The sequence below is a fragment of the Aulonocara stuartgranti genome (assembly GCF_965226115.1).
Source record: "Aulonocara stuartgranti genome assembly, chromosome: 12".
Classification (NCBI taxonomy): domain Eukaryota; kingdom Metazoa; phylum Chordata; class Actinopteri; order Cichliformes; family Cichlidae; genus Aulonocara; species Aulonocara stuartgranti.
Window position 1 is genome coordinate 7,069,940 of NC_138948.1, and position 27,658 is coordinate 7,097,597.

The 27,658-nt window shown below is 39.6% G+C and overlaps 2 protein-coding genes across 2 annotated transcripts; both read right to left on the reverse strand.

The window, feature by feature from the left end:
• Positions 1-848: 848 nt before the first annotated feature.
• Positions 849-12,884, reverse strand: LOC309719495 (uncharacterized protein). Its single transcript, XM_082555649.1, has 3 exons — positions 11,346-12,884; positions 5,884-7,148; positions 849-3,339 (listed from the first exon to the last, which is right to left on the reverse strand). The coding sequence occupies exons 1-3, from the start codon at positions 12,764-12,766 to the stop codon at positions 1,892-1,894; spliced, it is 4,134 nt and encodes a 1,377-aa protein (XP_082411775.1). The 5' UTR covers positions 12,767-12,884; the 3' UTR covers positions 849-1,891.
• A 4,969-nt stretch (positions 12,885-17,853) lies between these two features.
• On the reverse strand, positions 17,854-25,877 carry LOC309719399 (nuclear factor 7, brain-like). Its single transcript, XM_082555513.1, has 2 exons — positions 25,351-25,877; positions 17,854-18,906 (listed from the first exon to the last, which is right to left on the reverse strand). The coding sequence occupies exons 1-2, from the start codon at positions 25,738-25,740 to the stop codon at positions 17,869-17,871; spliced, it is 1,428 nt and encodes a 475-aa protein (XP_082411639.1). The 5' UTR covers positions 25,741-25,877; the 3' UTR covers positions 17,854-17,868.
• Positions 25,878-27,658: the final 1,781 nt, after the last annotated feature.

Here is a 27,658-nt window from a genome sequence, read left to right on the forward strand (position 1 = left end):
GCCTGTAGTGACGGCTCTTGACCTTAAATGACAAGAAATGAACACATGACTGTTCTGTGTTTCAGTCATCAGCAGTTCATGTTGTACATTTCATTTACTCCAAGAGATATTTTAGTGTTTTCTCACATAGAAAGAAATTGATGGAATTGATCAAAGATTGAAAGATGAAACAAATACATTCACAATAATTTACACAAAAATGTAAAATGAACCAAAGGAAAGAAATTCACTGAGATCTCACTGAACTACAATGAAAAGTTCTAAAAGTCTAAAACAGGTTATTATCAGTTGTTTTGGCATCTCCTGCTTTTCCAATATTACACAAATCTCAGTGAAAGTGTCTCTGTGAGTGCAGATGTGAGTCATGTCTTCAGGGTCATAGAAGGACACCTCCCCCCTGTCATAGTCCAGCTGGACTCTGATCCTCTGGAGACTCTTCTTCACTGTCACAGTCTGACCAACAACATCAGGGCTGCACAGTGGGGACTAAAATGGCACTGATGCCTCTAATAAATCATCATTCTGTTTGAATTATCAACGATTAAATAATAAACACTGTTTTTTGTGCAGCCCTACACATAAACTACATGAAGTTTCCTCCTCTTACTTTCCCCTTTGTCTCTTATTGACACTTTAGATTTCTTCTGTATAATAATATTAATCCTTAAATTCTCTGATTCTTCAGATTATTGCTTTATTCTCTTAGGTGATGCACGTGTTTCTCTAACTTCAACAAGATGTGTTAATGTGTTACCAATAAAAGGACAGTTTGAATACAGTAAGAATTAAACAATAAAAATTAAGAGATCAAATTTTCTTCTATGTTTAAACACAAATCAAAACGCAGCCAGACTTTGATATTTTTATTGACAGAAAATAATCCAGGAAATCAGTGAACTCGTGTTTCTGACATTTTCATCACATTTGCTCTGCAGGTGAAAAACAGGAAATCCACAGTTAACAAGACCAAATCCTAAATGTGCTGATGTGATCTGGAATATGAAGTGAGAGTTCACAGAAACACACTGGAACAAACAGCAGCTCCAACTGTACAAATGTTCAACAATTATGAAATAAATGCTTTGGGTCAGTCAGTAGCAAAGAAAACAGTGTCTGTATCTGACAAAGCAATTTACACAGAACTTAGGAACAATAATGAACTTTAGTTTGTATGAATACAACTGAATAAATGTCAGACAGTCAACATTATTCTGCAATGACACATTTTAAAGTAAAACATGGCTGAATTATTACACCAATGTACACAGTTTGGTTTATTTTGCAACATAATGGAGAACATGCTATAAGAAACACATTTAAATGAAGCAAATCACTTAAATGAATCACTGACAGTTAAGTATTAAAAGATGACATTAGGATTATTTATGAGTCAAGTCTATTTATCATTTGGAAACCATTAAAACACAAATTGTCACGATGCTGTTATTAGCTGATATGGATCTAAATAACTGATGAAGGAAAGGAAAGTGACATTTATCAGTGCTTGTTCATCAATGTCTGACACATGGAAGTATGTTCAACTTCGCACTGTTTAAATGTGTAAAAACTGTTTCATGAACACCCAATGACTTGAAACTGCTATATATTTGTCAAAAAAGGAAAAAATCAACCAAAAAAAGAACAAATAAATATAAAGTTTTAAGGACCTTCAAACTGAATTTGCAAGAAAACAAAGCAAAAATTACTTTTATCCTTTAATTTTACTGTGTTTTGAAAATGATTTTTATCACATTGTATAAAATGCTTCAGATACAAATCTTTCTTTCTGCAATTTCTTACCTAAAAAATAAAAACAGGAGTTGCCTAAATTGAAAAACAAACAACCACAAAACAAGCTGTAACTAAAAGGATGAGACAAGAGAAAAAAAGTTCACAGAGACGTCGTTGCAGTTTTCAGAGAAATCTCAGTCTGACAGATTTTGATATCAGAGGTTTTGGTGTCTCCTGCCTTTCCAATATTAAAAAATGGGAAGAGTTTCTCAGTGAAAGTGTCTCTGTGAGTGCAGATGGGAGTCATGTCTTCAGGGTCATAGAAGGACACCTCCCCCCTGTCATAGTCCAGCTGGACTCTGATCCTCTGGAGACTCTTCTTCAGTGTCACAGTCTGACCAACAACATTGATATATTTTCCACTGTTATGCAATAAACACCAGATTCCATATTCTGTTGAAGCAAAACGCTCTCCCTTCCTGTCAACTGACTCTTTAACTAAACCCACAGTCCAGCCAGGATGGTCTCCCACCTCCACCTCCCAGCTGTGTTTCCCTGAGCTGAAGCCCTCAGAGCCAAAAACAGTGGTATAATTAGTGTTTCTCTCTGGATTATCAGGAAGCTGCTGCCATGTGTCTCCTTGTCTCACACTGGTCAGATCATCAGACAGATAGAGCCAGCAGTTTGCAGTGTTTGGGTCCAGAATGACAGGACTGAAGTGGACCTTCTCCTTCATCTTCTCCCACACTCTGAAGGACAGGTTGCCCAGGTGTTTGGCCACATCTATCAGTGCTCCTGAGACCAGCTGTGGATCTGACACTGAGCTCTGGGCTCTGGCTCTGCTCTGAGTGTCTTTATAACTGCTGAGGAATGGCACGCTGTGTTTCTGCAGCTCTTCTTCAACAGCAGAGATGCTGTCTGACAGAGAGGAGATCTGCTCCTCAATCATCTTCATCTCTCTGCTGATAGTCCTCCCCTTCTGCTCCTCTTCCTCCCTCAGAGCTGCCAGTCTGGACTCCTCTTCCTCTTTCAGGAACTGCTGGAGCTTGTTGAACTCTGCTCTGATCTGCCTCTCTGTGGACAACAGCTGCTTCTTCATGTGTTCCCTCACTTCATTGTATGTTTCCTCCACTTGTTTGTATTTGTTCCTCTTGTCCTGCAGAGACTTTAAGTCAGATTTCAGCTGCTCCTTCAGGTCACTGACTGCTTCTTCTACAGGAACCACTTTGTGAGTCTGGTGGAGAGAAAACTCACACACAGGACACACAGCTCTCTGCTCGTCCACACAGAACAGTTTGGCCTCATCTTGATGTTTTCCACATGCCACCAATAATTCATTTTTGCCTTTTTCTGTCTCAGATAATCCAGATTTTTGTTTCTCAGCAAATGAATCAGCAAGTTCTTTCAGAGCAAAGTTTACAAGTGGATGAGCCTTTGAAGATTTTCTTTTACAAATGGGACAGTTTGTGTTTTTAGTTTGTTCCCAGAATTTCTGCAGGCAGCTTGAACAGAAGCTGTGGTTGCAGCTCAGAGACACAGGATCTCTGAAAGTCTCTGAACACACATGGCAGCTCAGGAAATTTTCCAAGAGTTCCTCAGCCATCTCAGCTGGTTTGCAGATGTTCTTAAATATTCAAACTTACCAAAATACAGCCGCTGACTAGTATTCCAGGTAATTTGTCTTGTTCAGTACAGAATGTACTAATGTAATGGCGTCTTCGCTCTGAACGGCAAAACGTGTCTCTTAGTTTCATTTACGCAGAGGTGGAGCAGGTAACTACACTGAACCTGGTATTTGACTTTGTTCCCACTAGATGGTGTAGTTGCTATGTTGTCAACCAGACTACAAAATACTGGTAGCTCCTGAAGAGAAATGGAGACTTAAACTGTGAGTCTGTTGTTTATTTCAGCAGCTTTGCTCGATACAGTCAGACGTAAACAAAAGAGCACATTAAACACTATTAACAGAAACATTTTGATTTCACTATATGATGCTAAAATGATTAAATACAATGCATGCATTTGGTAAAATTGTCAAGTGGTTCTATCAGAAGAGAAACTCAGTGAGGGAGCCAAGGTAGTAGAGAAACTGTTGCTAAAATACAATTTATTTACCACATAAAACAAGCAATAAAACAATCCTTACCAGGGACAACAAATTTAAATATGTTAAAACGATGAAACTAAAAAGTTTCAATCGCCTCAGCCGATCAATTAGAACCGCTAAAAGTCCAACAAAGATCTATTAAAATCCAAAAGCTGGCAGCGTCCTCACCACTACCTCGCTCCGGTGAGCCCGAATGGGCAGAGCTCTTAACTGTACTTGACACGCGTGACTAGTATCTCGCCGTCCAACGATGTATGACGCGATACTATCGCGTCACCTCTTCACTCTTCGCCGACGGTGTTTCTTTCCGTTTTCGTCTCCAGTTGGACCGCCGCCAGGCACTCTTATTGGTCTGTTTGTGGCGCGAATGCGAACTGTGATTTGTCAAACGCGCAATCCTTCCAGGGCATGAACTCTCACAGGTGTGTGATAGGGGAGGTGGGGAGTCTCCCGGAAACAAGTCAACAAATGTCACAATAAAAGCATGCAATAAAACTGCAAGAGTACCACCCTTCACATTATTAAAAGATTAAAAATAATAAAATACAGCTACACATTCAAAATAAGACAACATTTAAAACACCACTCTTTCCCAGGATGACAAAATGATATTTACTTTAAAGGCCTGCGGTTTTAGGCTGAAGTCAGCGTTTTCTTCTCTGCACAAATGAGCAAAATTCAAATTTCAAGGGGCTCGAATTAATAAATACTGACTACCTGTCCAGTCATACACATAAACTACATGAAGTGTTGTCCTCTTAATTTGAGCATGAACTCCGCTGCCTTCCTGTCATTTAGTCAGATGAAGCATCACTGAACTCTGAACGTCTGCTGTCTGCTATCTCCAGTCACTGCCTGAGCCGCACGGACATCACTGAGACGTCCGCTCTTCACAGGGTGTCTTTCCAAACTTACTCCATCATTTCTGTTCAGGTGCCTTTTTCTAGTTTCCCTTTTCTCTTTTTATCACTTTAGTTTTCTTCCTCTATGTCTCTGTTTTTTCTGATTATTGTGGTGTTATTTATCAAATTATAATTCAGTATGAAATTCTGTTTTTGAAGAAATATCAGACTGTAGCCAGGAGTTTATATTTTTTATTGATAGAAAACTCAAGAGATCAATAAACTCATGATTTTGACATTTTGTCATATTTGCAATACCTGCATTTACAAAAAAACAAAACAAAACAGGAAATCCACAGTTAACACAACAAAATCCTGAATGTGCTGATGTGTTGTTTCACATCTGGAATATGAAGTGGGAGTTTCCAGAAACACACTGGGACAAACAGCAGCTCCAACTGTACAAATTTTACAGATTTATGAAATAAATGTTGCTGTTCAGCCATCAATGTGCATCCACAGTTAGGTAACTCTGCATCCCAGTGTTACATTTATGTTGTATTAAAACAGAGACAAATAGAGATCCAGATTTTTTTGTATGAAGAAAACAGAAAAATATACAGAAGATTTTGAGACAGTAATCTGCACTGATGTACAGCAGAATACATTTTGCATTAAAGTCCACAATTGGATTTGTTTTGCACAGTAACACATAGTGTGTTATTACAATAACAAGAAAAAATAACATAATTTCCCGAATGCTTTAAAACAGAGATTAGAGTCTAATAAAAAAATATTTAAGTGTTCACTTGAATCTCTTAAAGCGCTGCTATAATTGGGAGACACTGACTTTGGTAAATGATATCAAAATATCATAAAATATCATCGTAGTTACAGATATTTATCTGAATCATCATATGTTTGGAAATATATAAATGTTTAAAAATTATTGGATGAAAAAGTAAGAGATTTTAAACAGAGAGGGGCAAATACCAAAATCAAAGAAAGTGACATTGATATCAGCGTCCAGGATCATTGTTATCAATCTCATATTAAGTGGATGATATTTGAAACCAACTGTTAAATAATATTGCATAGTCTCAAAAACCACAAACTACATTCATGACTTTGTTTAATATAAAATATTATAATGTATAATAATTTTAGACCTCCTTCAAGTTTTCAATCAAATCTCAGTCTGACAGATTTTGATATAAGATGTTTTTCGACTTCCATCCCCTCCAAAACTGAAATATGGGAAGAGTTTCTCAGTGAAAGTGTCTCTGTGGGTGTAGATCAGAGTCATGTCTTCAGGGTCATAGAAGGACACCTCCCCCCTGTCATAGTCCAGCTGGACTCTGATCCTCTGGAGACTCTTCTTCAGTGTGAGAGTCTGACCGTCACGGTTAAAGTATTTTCCACTACAATACAATAAACACCAGAATCCACAGTCTGGTGAGCCAAAAGACATCCCCTTCCTGTCAAGTGACTCTTTAGCTAAACCTACAAAATAGCTAGGATGGTCTCCCACCTCCACGTCCCAGCTGTGTTTCCCTGAGCTGAAACTCTCATAACCAAAAACAGTTATGTAATAAGTGTTTCTCTCTGGATTATCAGGAAGCTGCTGCTTTGTGTCTCCTTGTCTCACACTGGTCAGATCATCAGACAGATAGAGACAGCAGTTTGCAGTGTTTGGGTCCAGAATGACAGGACTGAAGTGGACCTTCTCCTTCATCTTCTCCCACACTCTGAAGGACAGGTTGCCCAGGTGTTTGGCCACATCTATCAGTGCTCCTGAGACCAGCTGTGGATCTGACACTGAGCTCTGGGCTCTGGCTCTGCTCTGAGTGTCTTTATAACTGCTGAGGAATGGCACGCTGTGTTTCTGCAGCTCTTCTTCAACAGCAGAGATGCTGTCTGACAGAGAGGAGATCTGCTCCTCAATCATCTTCATCTCTCTGCTGATAGTCCTCCCCTTCTGCTCCTCTTCCTCCCTCAGAGCTGCCAGTCTGGACTCCTCTTCCTCTTTCAGGAACTGCTGGAGCTTGTTGAACTCTGCTCTGATCTGCCTCTCTGTGGACAACAGCTGCTTCTTCATGTGTTCCCTCACTTCATTGTATGTTTCCTCCACTTGTTTGTATTTGTTCCTCTTGTCCTGCAGAGACTTTAAGTCAGATTTCAGCTGCTCCTTCAGGTCACTGACTGCTTCTTCTACAGGAACCACTTTGTGAGTCTGGTGGTGAGGAAACTCACACACGGTACACACAGCTCTCTGCTCGTCCACACAGAACAGTTTAGATTCTTTTTGGTGTTGATTGCAAGACATTTCCACCATCTTCTTTTCTTTTACTGTCTCGGATAATTGAGCTGTATTTATCCCATCATACTTATCAGCCACTTCATTCTGATCAAAGTTGGCCAGATGGGTAAGAGAGTGCATTTGATCTTCCATGTGGTTTGAGGGTCTCCTTTTACAAATAGGACAGATTTTGTTTTTGACTTGTTCTCAAAATTGTTGCAGGCAGCTCGAATAGAATCTGTGGTTACGGATCAGAGACACAGCATCTTTGAAAATCTAAGAACACAAAGTGGATTAAAGTGCAAAAGAAAATAAGTCTTTTTCTGCATTTTCTCTGTTTTCAAATGAGAAACTCACCAAATCAAAATTCCTCGCAGTTTTCCTCCTACTGTCCACCAAGTAAGTACAGACTGGTAACAGACACCAAACCCTGTAATGACTACTTGGTTTCAACAGTCTCTTCAAATTTCATCTAAATCATTCATTGGTTGATTATTAACTGCATTGTGCTAGCTTTTACTACCCCTATGGAGAATGGGATCTGTCCCGAAACAACCATAAACTAACCTACTGACTCAAAACTCTCGGGAATCTTATTTTGGGGATAAAATTATTACTTTTTTAGTTTAAGTTATTTGTGTTTTCCAAGCAAATGTCAAACATTTGTTTACATTATAAATCTCCTCTTTTATTTTAGATTGCAGCTCTTTCTTTGGATGTTGCTTCACAGCTTTTATTGTCCTCCTGTTGCAGCCTTGATGTCAACAGTTATTACCTTGTGTATTCTTATAGACAAAGGAGTTCTTCATACTTCCCTGTGGTTTATGATTTTCTTTTATTTTTTTGCAATAAGTCATTGTATAGGCTCAGTTCCAAAAAAGGCCAAATTCCAATGTACAAACTTTTTTTAAACTTACATTTATTTTTAAAAACAAATATTTTTATTTTTAAAACAGATTTTAAAGTTGGAGGTTTTTGCATCTTTTGCCTCCAAATATGAAAATAATGGAAGTGTTTCTTTAAATGCAGGTCTGAGCCCTGTTTTCAATTGATATTTGTCCTTTTATGTTCACAGACACATCAAACTGGAGCCAGGCTTCTCAGTTTTTTCCCATCTGACATATGAAGTGAGAGTTTAAAGAAACAGCAGCTCCAACCAAACAAATGTTTAAGGATTACTAAAGTAATGTTAGTACTGAATCGTTATAACAGACGTCCATCTAGATTCTAGATGGTTAATCAGCAGAAAATCACTTATCATTAAAAAAATAAAAGATTAAAAAAAAATAAAGGTTGATTAGCTTCCACTTGGATTTAACCCCACCAGCATGGACCTCTCTGTATGGTATTTGCATATTCTCCATGTCCAGAGTCTCTCGTCCCATAACAGCTCAGATAGGCAGCAGTCCCCACCAGCCGCCCACATGGATAAATGGAAGAAAACGGATGGATGTTCTGAGATTTTAAAAACCACAGAAAAGAAATATTTGTGAAAGTCAGATTTTATTACATTTTTTCTAATCTGTTGGATTCCATTGCTAACTCCAGTATTAGTACTCATTAACTGATTACACTTAAATGTAACCTGATGCCTTTCAGTGCATGTGTGGCTGAAGAGCCCTAATTTTTTAAATTATTATTAGAAAACGGATATAGAGCTTGAGCACTGTTCATCAGATACATTACATTTCCATGTTTGTTTCCACCAACTCTAGATTTGCCCAGAATTTTTAAAGAGAAACACAAAAACATCAAAAAAACATTTATTGACTGAGAAAATCAGCGATCAGCGATTCTCTTTTTTCAAATGAAACCTTAAACTCTGCCAAGGAAACACAGTTCAGTAACAGATGCCAAGCCCTGCATTGGTTTCAAAAATACTCTACTTGATACTCAGATTTCATGTGGATTTTTTATCAGTTAGTTATTAGCTGGATTCTGCTGTCTTATATTACCTTTAGGCAGAACAGGATGCAGCTGAAACATGTATCATGGACTTCAAACCCTGGAGATTTTTCTTGCTATCATTTGATCAAATTATTTTTACTTCATAAGCCATTTGTGTTTTTCAAGCTCACTGTCAAACATGAGCTTCATTTATGTCATAAATCTCCCCTTTGACTTTGGTTTATGGTTCTTTCGTTGGACTTTGCTTCACAGCTTTTATTGTCCTCCTGCAGCTTTGATCTCAACATGTATTACATTGTGTATTGTAAGAGAACCAGGGATTTCTCATGTACTTCACTGTGGTTTATGACTTTATTTTGATTCATTTTTTACAATGAATGTTTGTATGGTGGTGGCGATTTTACTACATTGCTGTTTGTTCATGTCTGTACAGTAGTACAGAAATGTAGTAGCAGCTTAATAACCTCCTGACTGAAATGTGAGGAGTAAATGCTAAAATCCCCCAAACAACCTCAAGCGGTTTTTTTTAGTATATGCAGGACTATATTGTGAAAATCAGTACAAATATTGTTTACATTAAAGACTTTTTGTTGAAATTCATTTTGTGGATCTATTTTACAAATTTGGAGAATGAAAAAAATACATTAAATATTTAGCATCTCATTTTATTCTTTGTGGTTATGAGGATCATTATTTTGCATGCTGTTCTATGGGTTTCTTATGTACATAGCTGAGAGGAGATGAGACACATTCGCTGCTGTTTCACTGACCCTGGATGTTAATGCTGCGCAACATGTAACTGCACAATAACTTTGGTGTCAGATCAAACAGACCAGCCAGTCAGTCAAGTTTTTTTAAGCTTGGAATAAAACAAAACAGCTTCCATTCAGATGAAATAGCACAAATACCTTTAATGAATCCCACAAAACAAAAAAGATTTTGATTGTACTAACAAAACCAAATAAATATATACAGAATGCAGTACAGCCAGTACTGATATACGTATTAAACAGACAACAGATGAATTAGTATTTGGTCCATTTACACAGTAGCACATTATATTGTATTTAAAATTGTAAAAATGTATTTTCCCTAACTGAATGATTTGACAGTGAGCTCTGAATAACTAACCTGACCAAAACATCAGCAGCAAAAGTCCAAAGCTCCAGGGCTACAACAGTTAACTCACCTAAAAGCTGTCTTGAAATGAGCCCCCCATTATGTTACAGCTGGCTTGAAATTGAATTGAACTAAATGATTTTAATTTAGCCACACTGGAGGGTTTTCGTGCATGAATGATCTGTTTAAGGTCATCACAAACCAGCTCAATCCGATTTATTTCTGCACTCTGACTAGGATACTCCAAAACCTTCCTTTTATTCACTTATTCATTTATTATTTGCATCATTTAAAGGTGGACTTGCTTGTTTTGTATCCTTCTGCATAATCCAAGTGAATTTAAATTTCAGAGCACTGATGGCCGGACATTTTCCTTCGGGATTCTGAATTTCCAGGATTTAAATAGTAGATAGCTAAATTCATGGTTTCACTAATTACAGCAAGTTATCCAGATCCTGAAGCAGAAAAGTACCCTCTATCCCTCTATGACTCTTAATATGATATATGTTTTATGAAGTGCCGTTAATTTTATGGCAGATACAAAGGAATGTGAACCTTCCAAGAAGTTCAACTTTTATCTCATCAGTCAACAGAATTTTTTCTTAAAAACACACAGCAAGATGTATTTTGGGAAATGTGAGATGAGCTTTTGTGTTTGTTTTGGTCAGCAGTAGTTTTCACTTTGGAAGTCTCCTATGCCATTTTTTAACCCAGTCTCTTTCTTATTGTTGAATCATGAACTCTGATATTAACTGTCTGCAATTCTTTGTTCTGGATTCTTTTGTGATCTCCTGGAGTGATTTTGGTAGGCTGGCCACGACTGGGAAAGTTCACCACTGTTGTAGGTTTTCTCCATTTGTGGATATTGGCTCACAGCGTGGTTCACTGGGGTCCCAAGGTCTCATAATTGGCTCCTTCCAGACTGACAGATGTCAGTGAGTTTGTTTCTCATCTCTTCTTGAGGGTCTTTATATTTTGGCATGAAGTTTAATGAACCATTAAATCACTGTTAATGGTTGGTTCATTCTTCATAATAGATTGCATGTAATCAAAAGTATCAATAAATGTTAAATGTCAGAAACAAAACAAAGTAAGATGAAGGTTTTCAACAGCTTTCTTCTTCATGAAACCAATTTGTTTGAACTTGGTATTTCCCTTCTTGGATAATTAAGAATTACATTCATGATTTGTGGCATTATTCCATCCTTTTTGAAAATCTTGTTTACATTTTAAAAATAAATCTAACCAACATTTACCAACAGTTTACAAAATAAACAGATATAATAATCACCACAAGTTAAATATCAAACCAAAACAGAAACACTCCCCTCAACTTTACAATGAAATGTTAGTTGGACAAATTTTGATATCAGAGGTTTTGGCATCTCCTTTTTCCCCCACGTTAAAATATGGGAAGAGTTTCTCAGTGAAAGTGTCTCTGTGAGTGTAGATGTGAGTCATGTCTTCAGGGTCATAGAAGGACACCTCCCCCCTGTCATAGTCCAGCTGGACTCTGATCCTCTGGAGACTCTTCTTCACTGTCACAGTCTGACCAGCACCATTGGTGTACTCCCCACTGTGATGTGTTAAACACCAGACTCCATATTCTGGTGAAACAAATGGCTCATTTTTGTCAACTGACTCTTTAACTAAACCCACAATCCACAAAGGATGTTCTCCCACCTCCACGTCCCAGCTGTGTTTCCCTGAGCTGAAGCCCTCAGATCCAAAAACAGTATGATACTTTGTGTATCTCTCTGGATTATCAGGAAGCTGCTGCTTTGTGTCTCGACGTCTCACACTGGTCAGATCCTCAGACAGACAGAGAATGGGGTGTGCAGTGTTTGGGTCCAGAATGACAGGACTGAAGTGGACCTTCTCCTTCATCTTCTCCCACACTCTGAAGGACAGGTTGCCCAGGTGTTTGGCCACATCTATCAGTGCTCCTGAGACCAGCTGTGGATCTGACACTGAGCTCTGGGCTCTGGCTCTGCTCTGAGTGTCTTTATAACTGCTGAGGAATGGCACGCTGTGTTTCTGCAGCTCTTCTTCAACAGCAGAGATGCTGTCTGACAGAGAGGAGATCTGCTCCTCAATCATCTTCATCTCTCTGCTGATAGTCCTCCCCTTCTGCTCCTCTTCCTCCCTCAGAGCTGCCAGTCTGGACTCCTCTTCCTCTTTCAGGAACTGCTGGAGCTTGTTGAACTCTGCTCTGATCTGCCTCTCTGTGGACAACAGCTGCTTCGTGGAGTGTTGAATCACTTCATTGTATGTTTCCTCCACTTGTTTGTATTTGTTCCTCTTGTCCTGCAGAGACTTTAAGTCAGATTTCAGCTGCTCCTTCAGGTCACTGACTGCTTCTTCTACAGGAACCACTTTGTGAGTCTGGTGGAGAGAAAACTCACACACAGGACACACAACTCTCTGCTCGTCCACACAGAACAGTTTAGGCTCTTCCTCATGCTTACTGCACACCACTGTTAATTTCTTCTCTCCTTTTTCTGTCTCAGATGATCCAGATTTCTGTCTCCCAGCAAATGAGTCAGCAAGTTCTTTCAGAGCAAAGTTCACATAAGGATAATCCTTTGAAGATTTTCTTTTACAAATGGGACAGTTTTTGTTTTGAGTTTGTTCCCAGAATTTCTGCAGGCAGCTTGAACAGAAGCTGTGGCTGCAGCTCAGAGACACAGGATCTCTGAAAGTCTCTGAACACACATGGCAGCTCAGGAAATTTTCCAAAAGTCTGACTTTCTCAGCCATTTGATCTTTAAGTATTATTAACTCACCAAATTAATGTTTCTTGAACTTTCTGATTAAAATCCTCCAAACGTGTGTTCTTAGCAGAGATCTGACTCCCTGTAATGGCGTCTCAGCTCTGTTTAAAAGTGTCGAAATTTACTTTCATTTTCACGAATCAAAGTGACGTGGTAAACTGAAATGTGCATATAATATTTGTATTCGCTAGAGGGCGCTGTCACAGTAATTCAGATAGTTTCCAGGTTGTGCTTCACAAAAAACAAAAGAGTGAAAATTGAAAAATCGTTGACTTCTCAAAGTGTTTTTTTTTAACTAAACAGATATTTCAATAAGGAGAAGGAACTGAAGATGATTTATTATATAAGAATTCAACTATGCTATGTTGTGATTAGACTACGACAGCCCATCAGGATGAAAGCAGGATGAAATCCCAGCTGTGACAGGAACCAGCCGGTGTCTTTTGTCCTCTGTGTGCTGCTGTGATGAAATGAGTCATGCTAGATACATTTATAAAAATGTACATGATTGAAACTGATGAGTGTAATGTTTTGTTAGAGTGAGAATTCACTAACTTTGAAGCAGAGTTGAGTTCAGACATTTAGCATGAACCAAACTGCTCTGGTGAGTTTGTATTGATGCACATTCATTTTAGTGCTGTGCCTTGTTATACCTCAGCAAAATGTTAGAATACCTGCTGTGATGTTTATAGTCAAAGGAAGAAGCTATGGTACAGACCCTTAGTACCATCATCACTTTTCTGCCCCTTATCTGGTTACATAAACAAATTTTAAAAAATATGAATAAAGTATAAAAAGTGTCACAAAGACTATGGCTCAGGGCAGACTGACTAAACAAATACTTTGTTTGCTTCTCCAACATGTCAGCAGGTCTGTCCTCAGGACTAATAAACAACATTCAGTCTGCAAAGAGGATAAAAAAAAGTTTTATTCGTTTTTAATTAATAATCTACCTTCCTGCTCTCTTAATAATCTTACTGACTTTAAATTTCCAAACGCATAACAAATGATGTATTTAGAGCCAAAGTTTATGGAAATACTAAAGAAAAAAATGTTTTATTTGTGTATTTGCAGTTTTTAGAGATGAACTGACAAAAGTGTTTTTGCTTTACTTATTGAGTAACGGCACAACTAACATGTAATGAGTCATATATAATAAAAATGTGAGAAAGTGGAAATAAAATGTTGGAAAAACATTTTTACCAGAGAAGAAAATATGAACTTTGTCTTGTGAGTAAATATAATATACAAATAAATACCAATATTATAAAGTTGGAGCTTCATCAAACATCTCTGCAGCTTTAAATTTACTGTTACACAACATAAGTTAGAGTTTATAAAGATGCAGATCAGGTGTGAGAATGTTCACTTTATCCATGATTACATTTGATTTCTGCCTGGTAATGTTTCACACTGAGGATCAGACCAAAGTGAGATCAGTGACTCCATCAAAGCAAACTGCACAAGTCTTCTCTGATATGCAGTTTAAGAGAGTTGAGGTTAAATGTGAATGCAGGTCTGAAAATAAAAATAAAAATTTTAAATGTAGTTGCTTAAAATAAACAGAATTTTATAAAATCTGATTATGATTATTTCAAGAAAACAGCTTCAGCACAACAAGAATATTTACAAACCAACAGAAGCAAATAATCTTTTATTCTAAGGAGTCAGTTAAATATAAAAAGAACAATGAAAGTGAGTTTCCATGTTAAATAAAACTAAACTAATGACTGAATGTGTCTAAAAAGCTGATTTTCAGTCAAACACAACAACAACAGAATCACTGAATTTGATTTATTTCACTTCACAGACACATTTTGTGATTTTCAATAATCAAAGAAACCAGTTAAAGAATAACATTGAAGTTTCAAAATCAAATTTTAAACCTGATTATAAATCATCAGAAGATCCAGAAATCATTCAAACGTTAAGCGACGTCTGCTGCTGATTGCAGTTAAAAATAACAGAAGAAAGACGATTTTTAATCCAATCAATCTTAGTTACACTGATGAGACAGTTTCAGAACTTAGAAGTCATTTCTTTGAATTTGGAAAACTTTAAAGTAGACATGTTTCTATAAAATGTTATTTAACTGAAAAAAAGATGCTGACAGGATAATTTAGATCTTGTAGTTTTAAAGTTGACTCTTGCTGATGTGACACAAGTTTAATCATTAATCCTTCTTTGAAGAAGTGTCACAGTTTACTGTTCACACTCAACAACTTTGAAAAGCAAAGAAATCATCATTCAGATTTTAAAATTATCAAAATATTCACATGAACAACATCAGAAATAGTCTGAAAATATTAATTTAAAAGAAACAAGAATATAAAAAGCAAAAGTTTTTTTTACAGAAACTCGAGTGGCTCACAAGATTTTTTTTTTTTTTTTTGCCTGTCCCATTTGGTTCTTTAGCCATCAGAATTGTTGTCTGAAGACCAACAAGGATACCCAATGGATTTACTTTGCCAAATGGATCATCGTGGCATTGCCGTATTGGTCCATTTGGTCGATCTTTGTTTTTATTATTTATTATATTTTATTTTCAGATGTTACAGACGGGACAGACATGAGTGAGGGATAGGAAAGGAAGAAAGAAAGAGGAAGGAAAGGAAAAACAGAAGGGGAGAGGGACAGTGAGACAGGGGGGGAGAAAAAAAAATCTCCTGGATCACCTGTTGAGAGAAAAATAGAAAACAAGCAAAAAAAACAAAGCAACATACTAAACACAACACCATCGCATTAATCTAGCTAAGTGTAAACAGCAGTAAATACTAAATATTCAATGTTGTTGTGCAGCACACAGGACAGATGTGCTTCGAAGTAGCGGCCAAGAAAGGTGTAATTTGGGTCTACGAGCAGTGAACACCCGTGTGCATACCTGTGTGGATCAGCGTGCTTGTATTCCAAAGGTTTCTCCATGTAACGATCTGCTAGGGAGTGTGGGGGGGCCACAGCCCCGTCCTCCAGGGTGTGAAGCAGGTATGGAGGAGATCAAAACTCCAGATATCCAGAGGCCCCCAGAACACAAGAGACCATGGAAGACCAACAGAGGGGCAGCCGCGCCACTGTTCCAGTAAGAGCTGAGGAGAGTCCCAGATGAGGGTTCACTCAGCAGCCGCGGAGCAGAAGCCAGGGGGAGTTGCAGTGACGCGCCCATGAGCTCCGCCGGCCCCCAGCTGTGCCTGAGTGACCGAGCCCCAGGCCGAGAGGCCGGGGGCACCCCACCTCCGAAGGGGCCCGAGCGAGCCCCAGGCCCCAGGCCCCGATAAGCGGCCGCCAAGGAGTGAGCCGGTGTGTACCTGGACACCCACCCCCAGACACAAAGAACCACCAACGCACCGACACCTGAGGGAGTCCGCCACCGGCAGGGGAAGTGGTGGTAGGTGGAGATAGGCCTCCAAACCTTGGAGGGCCTGAGGTGTCCCCAGAGAGGTGGCGTCTGATACCCAACCTGACATATAGACACAGACATACAGGCACACACAGACACAAACATTCATTCCCACCCTCATGCTCTCATGTGCACTTACTCCACACTCAACCAACGTGGAGACAGACATAAAGAGACGCTGTACACACGATCACACTCCCCAAGCGTACTCTACAAACCGGGTCTAGGTACCCTTGCCCCTGGAGGGGGGAACTGCACCCAGACCCAGGTGGTGTTTCCCTTTTCCCTGCGGTGGGGAGAGGCAGACCACCCCGACTCCGTAGCAGCAGGGAGGCCCCACACCCCAGACCGCAGTCGGACGGCCAACTCCTCCTCCTAGCCCCCCCGCTCCAGCAGGTCGCAGAGAACGGGGGTGGGAGAAGACTCCAAACCTCCCTCCACCCGCTCATTGTAGTGTTGATGCATGTGTGTTCTAAGGTGCAATTAAAACCCAGGAGGGCATGGAGCTACCTGCCAAGGAGCAGCAGGTAAGCGCATAGTCCCTCCTGATAGCCCTTAATGTCTAAGTGTATTTAAAATTGAGAGGTGGGCAACGACGCCAGGGGTGAGGTGTACACCCTGATGGTAATTTGGACTCCGTGATTGTTCCCACCCCCAAGATCCTAAATGTATGTGTAATGAGAGTGTGAATAATGTGAATGTCTAAGTTGTGGGATAAAATTGAGGCAGAGGCAGCCAGAAGGGGACAGAAGGGGGGGTAGCCTCCTCTGCACCCTGGTGACATACCCCTACTCCAAGGCCCTGCATGTGTGGGTGGTTGTGGTGGAGCGGGAAGAGGGAGGCAGCTGGAGATGGGGAGGGAAGGAAGGGAGGGGCAGGTAACCCCTCCCTGGGGCCAGCTCCCCCGCTGACCCCAGTAGGCACTCCCATACTCCGCGACCCGCCAGGGAAAGGGGGCCCAGGCCCAACCAGACCGGGGCCCAGTGCAGCAGCGCCCCCCGGCCCCACAGAGCCCGGGACAGTCCACCCAACCCCACCACAGAGAAAACTGCACCCACCCCACCATCCACTCATCTTCCAGACTACATAAGACAGTAAACGCCCAGGCTGAGATCTTCCTCCACCTCTCCTGTATCTCCCCCTCCTGCAGAGAGAGTTCCTGAAGAGAGGAGAGCTCCTGCAAGATGTGACCATCTCCCCCACCAGTTGAAGATCCCCCCAGGTGGCTCGACGCACCGGCGGCACCCTGCTCCAGGGCTGGGCCCCCATGCACCCACCCGCCCACAACCCCGGCAACACACCAACCAGGACCCAAGCCCCCAAGGCCCGGCCCGGGCCCCAGCCCAGAGACGGAGCGCCCCCAGAACCTCACGCCCATCCCGGACCCACCCAGGGCCAGCCAGGCTACCAGGTCAGTAACCCACGTCCATCAGCACAGACCCTCCCCTAGCCCCGCTGCACGCAGCCGCGAGGAAACAGCTCACAAGATTTTCACTTGAAAAAGTTTCTTTGGTTTTCAATGAATTGCTAATAGTTTCATTAATTCAACAAAATAAAATAAAACCTGATAATGAAGTTAAACAATGTGATTAATAATTTCACTAAAATTAAGCTGCTGCTGGACTTAAAAAACAAACATAGAAACAAACAACAACAAAAGAACAAAACAGTTAAAATAAAGACTCGCTTTACAATCAAATCTCAGTCTGACAGATTTTGATATCAGAGGTTTTGGCGTCTCCAACATTTCCAACACTGAAATATGGGAAGAGTTTCTCAGTGAAAGTGTCTCTGTGAGTGTAGATGTGAGTCATGTCTTCAGGGTCATAGAAGGACACCTCCCCCCTGTCATAGTCCAGCTGGACTCTGATCCTCTGGAGGCTCTTCTTCAGTGTGAGAGTCTGACCGTCACGGTTAAAGTATTTTCCACTACAATACAATAAACACCAGAATCCACAGTCTGGTGAGCCAAAAGACATCCCCTTCCTGTCAAGTGACTCTTTAGCTAAACCTACAAAATAGCTAGGATGGTCTCCCACCTCCACGTCCCAGCTGTGTTTCCCTGAGCTGAAACTCTCATAACCAAAAACAGTTATGTAATAAGTGTTTCTCTCTGGATTATCAGGAAGCTGCTGCTTTGTGTCTCCTTGTCTCACACTGGTCAGATCATCAGACAGATAGAGACAGCAGTTTGCAGTGTTTGGGTCCAGAATGACAGGACTGAAGTGGACCTTCTCCTTCATCTTCTCCCACACTCTGAAGGACAGGTTGCCCAGGTGTTTGGCCACATCTATCAGTGCTCCTGAGACCAGCTGTGGATCTGACACTGAGCTCTGGGCTCTGGCTCTGCTCTGAGTGTCTTTATAACTGCTGAGGAATGGCACGCTGTGTTTCTGCAGCTCTTCTTCAACAGCAGAGATGCTGTCTGACAGAGAGGAGATCTGCTCCTCAATCATCTTCATCTCTCTGCTGATAGTCCTCCCCTTCTGCTCCTCTTCCTCCCTCAGAGCTGCCAGTCTGGACTCCTCTTCCTCTTTCAGGAACTGCTGGAGCTTCTTGAACTCTGCTCTGATCTGCCTCTCTGTGGACAACAGCTGCTTCTTCATGTGTTCCCTCACTTCATTGTATGTTTCCTCCACTTGTTTGTATTTGTTCCTCTTGTCCTGCAGAGACTTTAAGTCAGATTTCAGCTGCTCCTTCAGGTCACTGACTGCTTCTTCTACAGGAACCACTTTGTGAGTCTGGTGGTGAGGAAACTCACACACGGTACACACAGCTCTCTGCTCGTCCACACAGAACAGTTTAGATTCTTTTTGGTGTTGATTGCAAGACATTTCCACCATCTTCTTTTCTTTTACTGTCTCGGATAATCGAGCTGTATTTATCCCATCATACTTATCAGCCACTTCATTCTGATCAAAGTTGGGCAGATGGGTAAGAGAGTGCATTTGATCTTCCATGTGGTTTGAGGGTCTCCTTTTACAAATAGGACAGATTTTGTTTTTGACTTGTTCTCAAAATTGTTGCAGGCAGCTTGAATAGAATCTGTGGTTACAGATCAGAGACACAGCATCTTTGAAAATCTAAGAACACAAAGTGGATTAAAGTGCAAAAGAAAATAAGTCTTTTTCTGCATTTTCTCTGTTTTCAAATGAGAAACTCACCAAATCAAAATTCCTCGCAATTTTCCTCCTACTGTCCACCAAGTAAGTACAGACTGGTAACAGACACCAAACCCTGTAATGACTACTTGGTTTCAACAGTCTCTTCAAATTTCATCTAAATCATTCATTGGTTGATTATTAACTGCATTGTGCTAGCTTTTACTACCCCTATGGAGAATGGGATCTGTCCCGAAACAACCATAAACTAACCTACTGACTCAAAACTCTCAGGAATCTTATTTTGGGGATAAAATTATTACTTTTTTAGTTTAAGTTATTTGTGTTTTCCAAGCAAATGTCAAACATTTGTTTACATTATAAATCTCCTCTTTTATTTTAGATTGCAGCTCTTTCTTTGGATGTTGCTTCACAGCTTTTATTGTCCTCCTGTTGCAGCCTTGATGTCAACAGTTATTACCTTGTGTATTCTTATAGACAAAGGAGTTCTTCATACTTCCCTGTGGTTTATGATTTTCTTTTATTTTTTTGCAATAAGTCATTGTATAGGCTCAGTTCCAAAAAAGGCCAAATTCCAATGTACAAACTTTTTTTAAACTTACATTTATTTTTAAAAACAAATATTTTTATTTTTAAAACAGATTTTAAAGTTGGAGGTTTTTGCATCTTTTGCCTCCAAATATGAAAATAATGGAAGTGTTTCTTTAAATGCAGGTCTGAGCCCTGTTTTCAATTGATATTTGTCCTTTTATGTTCACAGACACATCAAACTGGAGCCAGGCTTCTCAGTTTTTTCCCATCTGACATATGAAGTGAGAGTTTAAAGAAACAGCAGCTCCAACCGAACAAATGTTTAGGGATTACTAAAGTAATGTTAGTACTGAATCGTTATAACAGACATCCATCTAGATTTTAGATGGTTAATCAGTAGAAAATCACTTATCATTAAAAAATAAAAGATTAAAAAAAATAAAGGTTGATTAGCTTCCACTTGGATTTAACCCCACCAGCATGGACCTCTCTGTATGGTATTTGCATATTCTCCATGTCCAGAGTCTCTCGTCCCATAAAAGCTCAGATAGGCAGCAGTCCCCACCATCCGCCCACATGGATAAATGGAAGAAAACAGATGGATGTTCTGAGATTTTAAAAACCACAGAAAACAAATATTTGTGAAAGTCAGATTTTATTACATTTTTTCTAATCTGTTGGATTCCATTGCTAACTCCAGTATTGGTACTCATTAACAGTGTTGGGAAGGTTACTTTTAAAATGTATTCCATTACAGAATACAGAATACATGCCCCAAAATGTATTCTGTAACGTATTCCGTTACGTTACTCAATGACAGTAACGTATTCTGAATACTTTGGATTACTTAATATATTATCATGCTTTTTACAACAACGTGAATGTACTATTGCTGTGTGATTTATTACTATTACTGAAGGTCCGCGACTCCGAACTGTAGTAAAGGGACCTCTGACTAATACGGCGGGGTCCCTGTCGGCTCGTAGCCGAAAAATAGCTTTACTTTGTTGTGTGGGTCAACTTTTCTTGTGAGAGACAGAGAGAGGCGTTGAAAGGCTGCTCCAACGGAACTTATTGTTTTCGGAGGAAAACACGAACACAGTGTACAGTCGAGTCTTAATAGCTTACTTACAACTGAAGTGGTTATTATTATATTTACATGCTTCCAGCTCCCGTTTTTGCTCGATGACAACTCGTACCTTTCCACTCCCCTTTTTCTCCCTCCTCGCGCTCACAGACCCATAACGTGTATGGCAGTCCATTCTCCCTGCAGCACGGACTACACTGCCCATGATGCTACATTCTTTAGAGCTATGCTTGTAGCATTCTGCCTGTTAGCTTAGCACAACAACAACAACGAAAAGGCGCTCTCTCACCCAGGAAACACACAGTCGCAGAGAGAGAGAGAGAGAGAGAGAGCGTCGCCCTGTAACCATGGCAACCGTAACGCTGCCGCCTGGAACAACAGAACGTAGCTGTCAAACAAAACCCAAACAGTCCTGACCCGCGACAAAATGAAACAGGAAAGTACCGCAGTGTAATCCGTTTATTTCAACAAAGTAACTGTATTCTGAATACCACCTTTTTAAACGGTAACTGTAACGGAATACAGTTACTCATATTTTGTATTTTAAATACGTAACGGCGGTACATGTATTCCGTTACTCCCCAACACTGCTCATTAACTGATTACACTTAAATGTAACTTGATGCCTTTCAGTGCATGTGTGGCTGAAGAGCCCTAATTTTTTAAATTATTATTAGAAAACGGATATAGAGCTTGAGCACTGTTCATCAGATACATTACATTTCCATGTTTGTTTCCACCAACTCTAGATTTGCCCAGAATTTTTAAAGAGAAACACAAAAACATCAAAAAAACATTTATTGACTGAGAAAATCAGCGATCAGCGATTCTCTTTTTTCAAATGAAACCTTAAACTCTGCCAAGGAAACACAGTTCAGTAACAGATGCCAAGCCCTGCATTGGTTTCAAAATACTCTACTTGATACTCAGATTTCATGTGGATTTTTTATCAGTTAGTTATTAGCTGGATTCTGCTGTCTTATATTACCTTTAGGCAGAACAGGATGCAGCTGAAACATGTATCATGGACTTCAAACCCTGGAGATTTTTCTTGCTATCATTTGATCAAATTATTTTTACTTCATAAGCCATTTGTGTTTTTCAAGCTCACTGTCAAACATGAGCTTCATTTATGTCATAAATCTCCCCTTTGACTTTGGTTTATGGTTCTTTCGTTGGACTTTGCTTCACAGCTTTTATTGTCCTCCTGCAGCTTTGATCTCAACATGTATTACATTGTGTATTGTAAGAGAACCAGGGATTTCTCATGTACTTCACTGTGGTTTATGACTTTATTTTGATTCATTTTTTACAATGAATGTTTGTATGGTGGTGGCGATTTTACTACATTGCTGTTTGTTCATGTCTGTACAGTAGTACAGAAATGTAGTAGCAGCTTAATAACCTCCTGACTGAAATGTGAGGAGTAAATGCTAAAATCCCCCAAACAACCTCAAGCGGTTTTTTTTAGTATATGCAGGACTATATTGTGAAAATCAGTACAAATATTGTTTACATTAAAGACTTTTTGTTGAAATTCATTTTGTGGATCTATTTTACAAATTTGGAGAATGAAAAAAATACATTAAATATTTAGCATCTCATTTTATTCTTTGTGGTTATGAGGATCATTATTTTGCATGCTGTTCTATGGGTTTCTTATGTACATAGCTGAGAGGAGATGAGACACATTCGCTGCTGTTTCACTGACCCTGGATGTTAATGCTGCGCAACATGTAACTGCACAATAACTTTGGTGTCAGATCAAACAGACCAGCCAGTCAGTCAAGTTTTTTTAAGCTTGGAATAAAACAAAACAGCTTCCATTCAGATGAAATAGCACAAATACCTTTAATGAATCCCACAAAACAAAAAAGATTTTGATTGTACTAACAAAACCAAATAAATATATACAGAATGCAGTACAGCCAGTACTGATATACGTATTAAACAGACAACAGATGAATTAGTATTTGGTCCATTTACACAGTAGCACATTATATTGTATTTAAAATTGTAAAAATTTATTTTCCCTAACTGAATGATTTGACAGTGAGCTCTGAATAACTAACCTGGCCAAAACATCAGCAGCAAAAGTCCAAAGCTCCAGGGCTACAACAGTTAACTCACCTAAAAGCTGTCTTGAAATGAGCCCCCCATTATGTTACAGCTGGCTTGAAATTGAATTGAACTAAATGATTTTAATTTAGCCACACTGGAGGGTTTTCGTGCATGAATGATCTGTTTAAGGTCATCACAAACCAGCTCAATCCGATTTATTTCTGCACTCTGACTAGGATACTCCAAAACCTTCCTTTTATTCACTTATTCATTTATTATTTGCATCATTTAAAGGTGGACTTGCTTGTTTTGTATCCTTCTGCATAATCCAAGTGAATTTAAATTTCAGAGCACTGATGGCCGGACATTTTCCTTCGGGATTCTGAATTTCCAGGATTTAAATAGTAGATAGCTAAATTCATGGTTTCACTAATTACAGCAAGTTATCCAGATCCTGAAGCAGAAAAGTACCCTCTATCCCTCTATGACTCTTAATATGATATATGTTTTATGAAGTGCCGTTAATTTTATGGCAGATACAAAGGAATGTGAACCTTCCAAGAAGTTCAACTTTTATCTCATCAGTCAACAGACTTTTTTCTTAAAAACACACAGCAAGATGTATTTTGGGAAATGTGAGATGAGCTTTTGTGTTTGTTTTGGTCAGCAGTAGTTTTCACTTTGGAAGTCTCCTATGCCATTTTTTAACCCAGTCTCTTTCTTATTGTTGAATCATGAACTCTGATATTAACTGTCTGCAATTCTTTGTTCTGGATTCTTTTGTGATCTCCTGGAGTGATTTTGGTAGGCTGGCCACGACTGGGAAAGTTCACCACTGTTGTAGGTTTTCTCCATTTGTGGATATTGGCTCACAGCGTGGTTCACTGGGGTCCCAAGGTCTCATAATTGGCTCCTTCCAGACTGACAGATGTCAGTGAGTTTGTTTCTCATCTCTTCTTGAGGGTCTTTATATTTTGGCATGAAGTTTAATGAACCATTAAATCACTGTTAATGGTTGGTTCATTCTTCATAATAGATTGCATGTAATCAAAAGTATCAATAAATGTTAAATGTCAGAAACAAAACAAAGTAAGATGAAGGTTTTCAACAGCTTTCTTCTTCATGAAACCAATTTGTTTGAACTTGGTATTTCCCTTCTTGGATAATTAAGAATTACATTCATGATTTGCGGCATTATTCCATCCTTTTTGAAAATCTTGTTTAGATTTTAAAAATAAATCTAACCAACATTTACCAATAGTTTACAAAATAAACAGATATAATAATCACCACAAATTAAATATCAAACCAAAACAGAAACACTCCCCTCAACTTTACAATGAAATGTTAGTTGGACAGATTTTGATATCAGAGGTTTTGGCATCTCCTTTTTCCCCCACGTTAAAAAATGGGAAGAGTTTCTCAGTGAAAGTGTCTCTGTGAGTGCAGATCAGAGTCATGTCTTCAGGGTCATAGAAGGACACCTCCCTCCTGTCATAGTCCAGCTGGACTCTGATCCTCTGGAGACTCTTCTTCACTTGTAGAGGCTGACCATCGCCATTAGTGTATTTTCCACTTTGATGTGTTAAACACCGGAATCCACAGGTTGGCGAAACAGATGACGCATTTTTGTCAACTGACTCTTTAACTAAACCCACATTCCAGACAGGATGGTCTCCCACTTCCACGTCCCAGCTGTGTTTCCCTGAGCTGAAGCCCTCAGATCCAAAAACAGTGGCACCATAAGTGTTTCTCTCTGGATTATCAGGAAGTTGCTGCTTTGTGTCTCCACGTCTCACACTGGTCAGATCATCAGACAGATAGAGCCAGCAGTTTGCAGTGTTTGGGTCCAGAATGACAGGACTGAAGTGGACCTTCTCCTTCATCTTCTCCCACACTCTGAAGGACAGGTTGCCCAGGTGTTTGGCCACATCTATCAGTGCTCCTGAGACCAGCTGTGGATCTGACACTGAGCTCTGGGCTCTGGCTCTGCTCTGAGTGTCTTTATAACTGCTGAGGAATGGCACGCTGTGTTTCTGCAGCTCTTCTTCAACAGCACAGATGCTGTCTGACAGAGAGGAGATCTGCTCCTCAATCATCTTCATCTCTCTGCTGATAGTCCTCCCCTTCTGCTCCTCTTCCTCCCTCAGAGCTGCCAGTCTGGACTCCTCTTCCTCTTTCAGGAACTGCTGGAGCTTCTTGAACTCTGCTCTGATCTGCCTCTCTGTGGACAACAGCTGCTTCTTCGTGTGTTCCCTCATTTCATTGTATGTTTCCTCCACTTGTTTGTATTTGTTCCTCTTGTCCTGCAGAGACTTTAAGTCAGATTTCAGCTGCTCCTTCAGGTCACTGACTGCTTCTTCTACAGGAACCACTTTGTGACTCTGGTGGAGAGAAAAGTCACACACAGGACACACAGCTCTGTCTTCATCCTCACAGTACCAGTAAGGGACATCTGGATGTTTATCACACACCACCTCCTCCTTCTCTTCCTCCTTCTCGTTTTCTGTCTCAGGTGAGCTCTCACTCTGCCTCTTAGCAAAGGAGTCAGCAAGTTCTTTGAGAGCAAAGATCATGGATGGTTCATCTCTTGAAGATTTTCTTTTACAAATGGGACAGTTTTTGTTTGTAGTTTGTTCCCAGAATTTCTGCAGGCAGCTTGAACAGAAGCTGTGGCCGCAGCTCAGAGACACAGGATCTCTGAAAGTCTCTGAACACACATGGCAGCTCAGGGAATTTTCAAAAAGTGCGACTTTCTCCGCCATTTCGTAATTTTTTTTTATGACTCACCGAAATACGACCTCTTTGCCTGATAATGTCGCCAAATTGTGCTCTTCGGTACAGATCGCAGGTTTTAATGTAATGGCCTCCAGTGTATCGAAACTCATTTCAGTTTCATTTACTCTGTTGTGGGCGGAGCTGACAGTAACGGACTTGCTATATTCCCACTAGATGGCGCCATTTCTGTGTTACAGATTTTGAATACACCACCAAACTTCCTCTGATGCTTCAGAAAAAACATTTAGCTGAACCAACATGAATATGCGTCGTTGTTTAAATTCTGGTTTGAGTTTAGGCTGCTCCGACCTACCTCTGTACACCAAGGATCGACATTCAAGTATAGCGTTATTCATGTTATTCATGGCACAGCAGTTAAAAAAGGGCAAACAATTCTATATTAATACATTAATATTTCAATATATTACTGTAATATATATTATAATGACATAATCGTCCACAAAGAACAACTACACACGACCATTTAATTCTCTCGCTTTTCTGTCTCACATGATGCTTTGTCTCCCAGCAAAGAATTTCTTTCAGTGTAAAGTTCCTTCCTGGAAAATCAAGATTTCTTTTCACACATGGGACAGTTTTTTCCCCAGTTGCCAGAATTTTTTATATAATATTTATTATTCCAGTAAAACTCATACTAAGATTCATAATATCAGGAGACAGGACTGATAAACTGGTCAAACTGAACACAACATCCAGATAACATGTAATAATGTACAGTCCCAATCAAAAGTTTAAGATCACTTGAAAAATGGCAAAAAATATTATTTTACATGGTTGGATCTTAACAAGGCTTCAAGTAGAGCTTCAACTTACAACAAGAAGAAATGGGAGTGAGACAAAACATTTGGGCATTTAAAAAAAAACGGAAACAGGCAGTTTTACAGTTGATCCAAAGTTTAGGACCACATGCCTTTAAATGTAAAAATTTGAATTTATTGTCATTATCTTTCAGGTCACTGTTATGATGTTCTAATGGCAAAGGCAAAAAAAAAAAAGTTCCCTTTTTGAATGTGGTCAGGTTGTTGAACTGCATAGGTACGATCTCTCGCAGTGTGCCATTGCTGCTGAGGTGGTACAAAGTAAGACAGTCATTTTGAATTTCTTAAATGACTATGAGAGTTATGAGACAAAAAAAATGTCAAGTGGAAGACCCACAAAAATTTCACCAGCACTGCAGTGGCGTGTCTAGAAAATTTTTGTTGGGGGGGCCAGGTAGGGGCACAGATTTGGAGAAGGGTGGCAGATAATGTTTAAAAAAAAATTCTACCAACCGTTAACCATAATTCAATAATCCTATAAACCTAATAACCAAATGCACTTTTAACTCTTATTAGAATGAGATTTTAACCACTACGGTGCAAAGTTTTTAGATACTGCGTTGATAAAGTACAAGAGATGCAATCAGTGCTTTGTCAGTGTTTACTCAGCAGTCAAGGACAACAATATTTGCATAGTATTTTTACTGACATATAGTGCACATATGTTTTGGGCAAAAACATTTTTGAATATTAAAATACGAACATTTGTAACAAACAATTGACAAATTAGCCAATGCCAATGTAAAACTTTATCTGCCTATTAAAAAAAGAAGATAATCTTCTCACAAACTGGTGTTTGATTTTGAAACAGGAAAAAAGTGGGGAAACAAATGAAAAGACGAACATTTGAATAAAACCTGAAAGCAAGTAAATACTTTCTATGCTGCCTTATGGTAAACTTTGGTAATATTGATAAAGAACAACACTGGCTGATGATGAAATACAGTCAGCTGGCATGGTGACACTGCCAGTATTAACCTGCAGGGCTGGACTGGGACAAAAAAATTGGGCATTTTCACTACAGATTGGCCCACCAGGTAGTAAAGCCATAAAGACTTTGACTGAA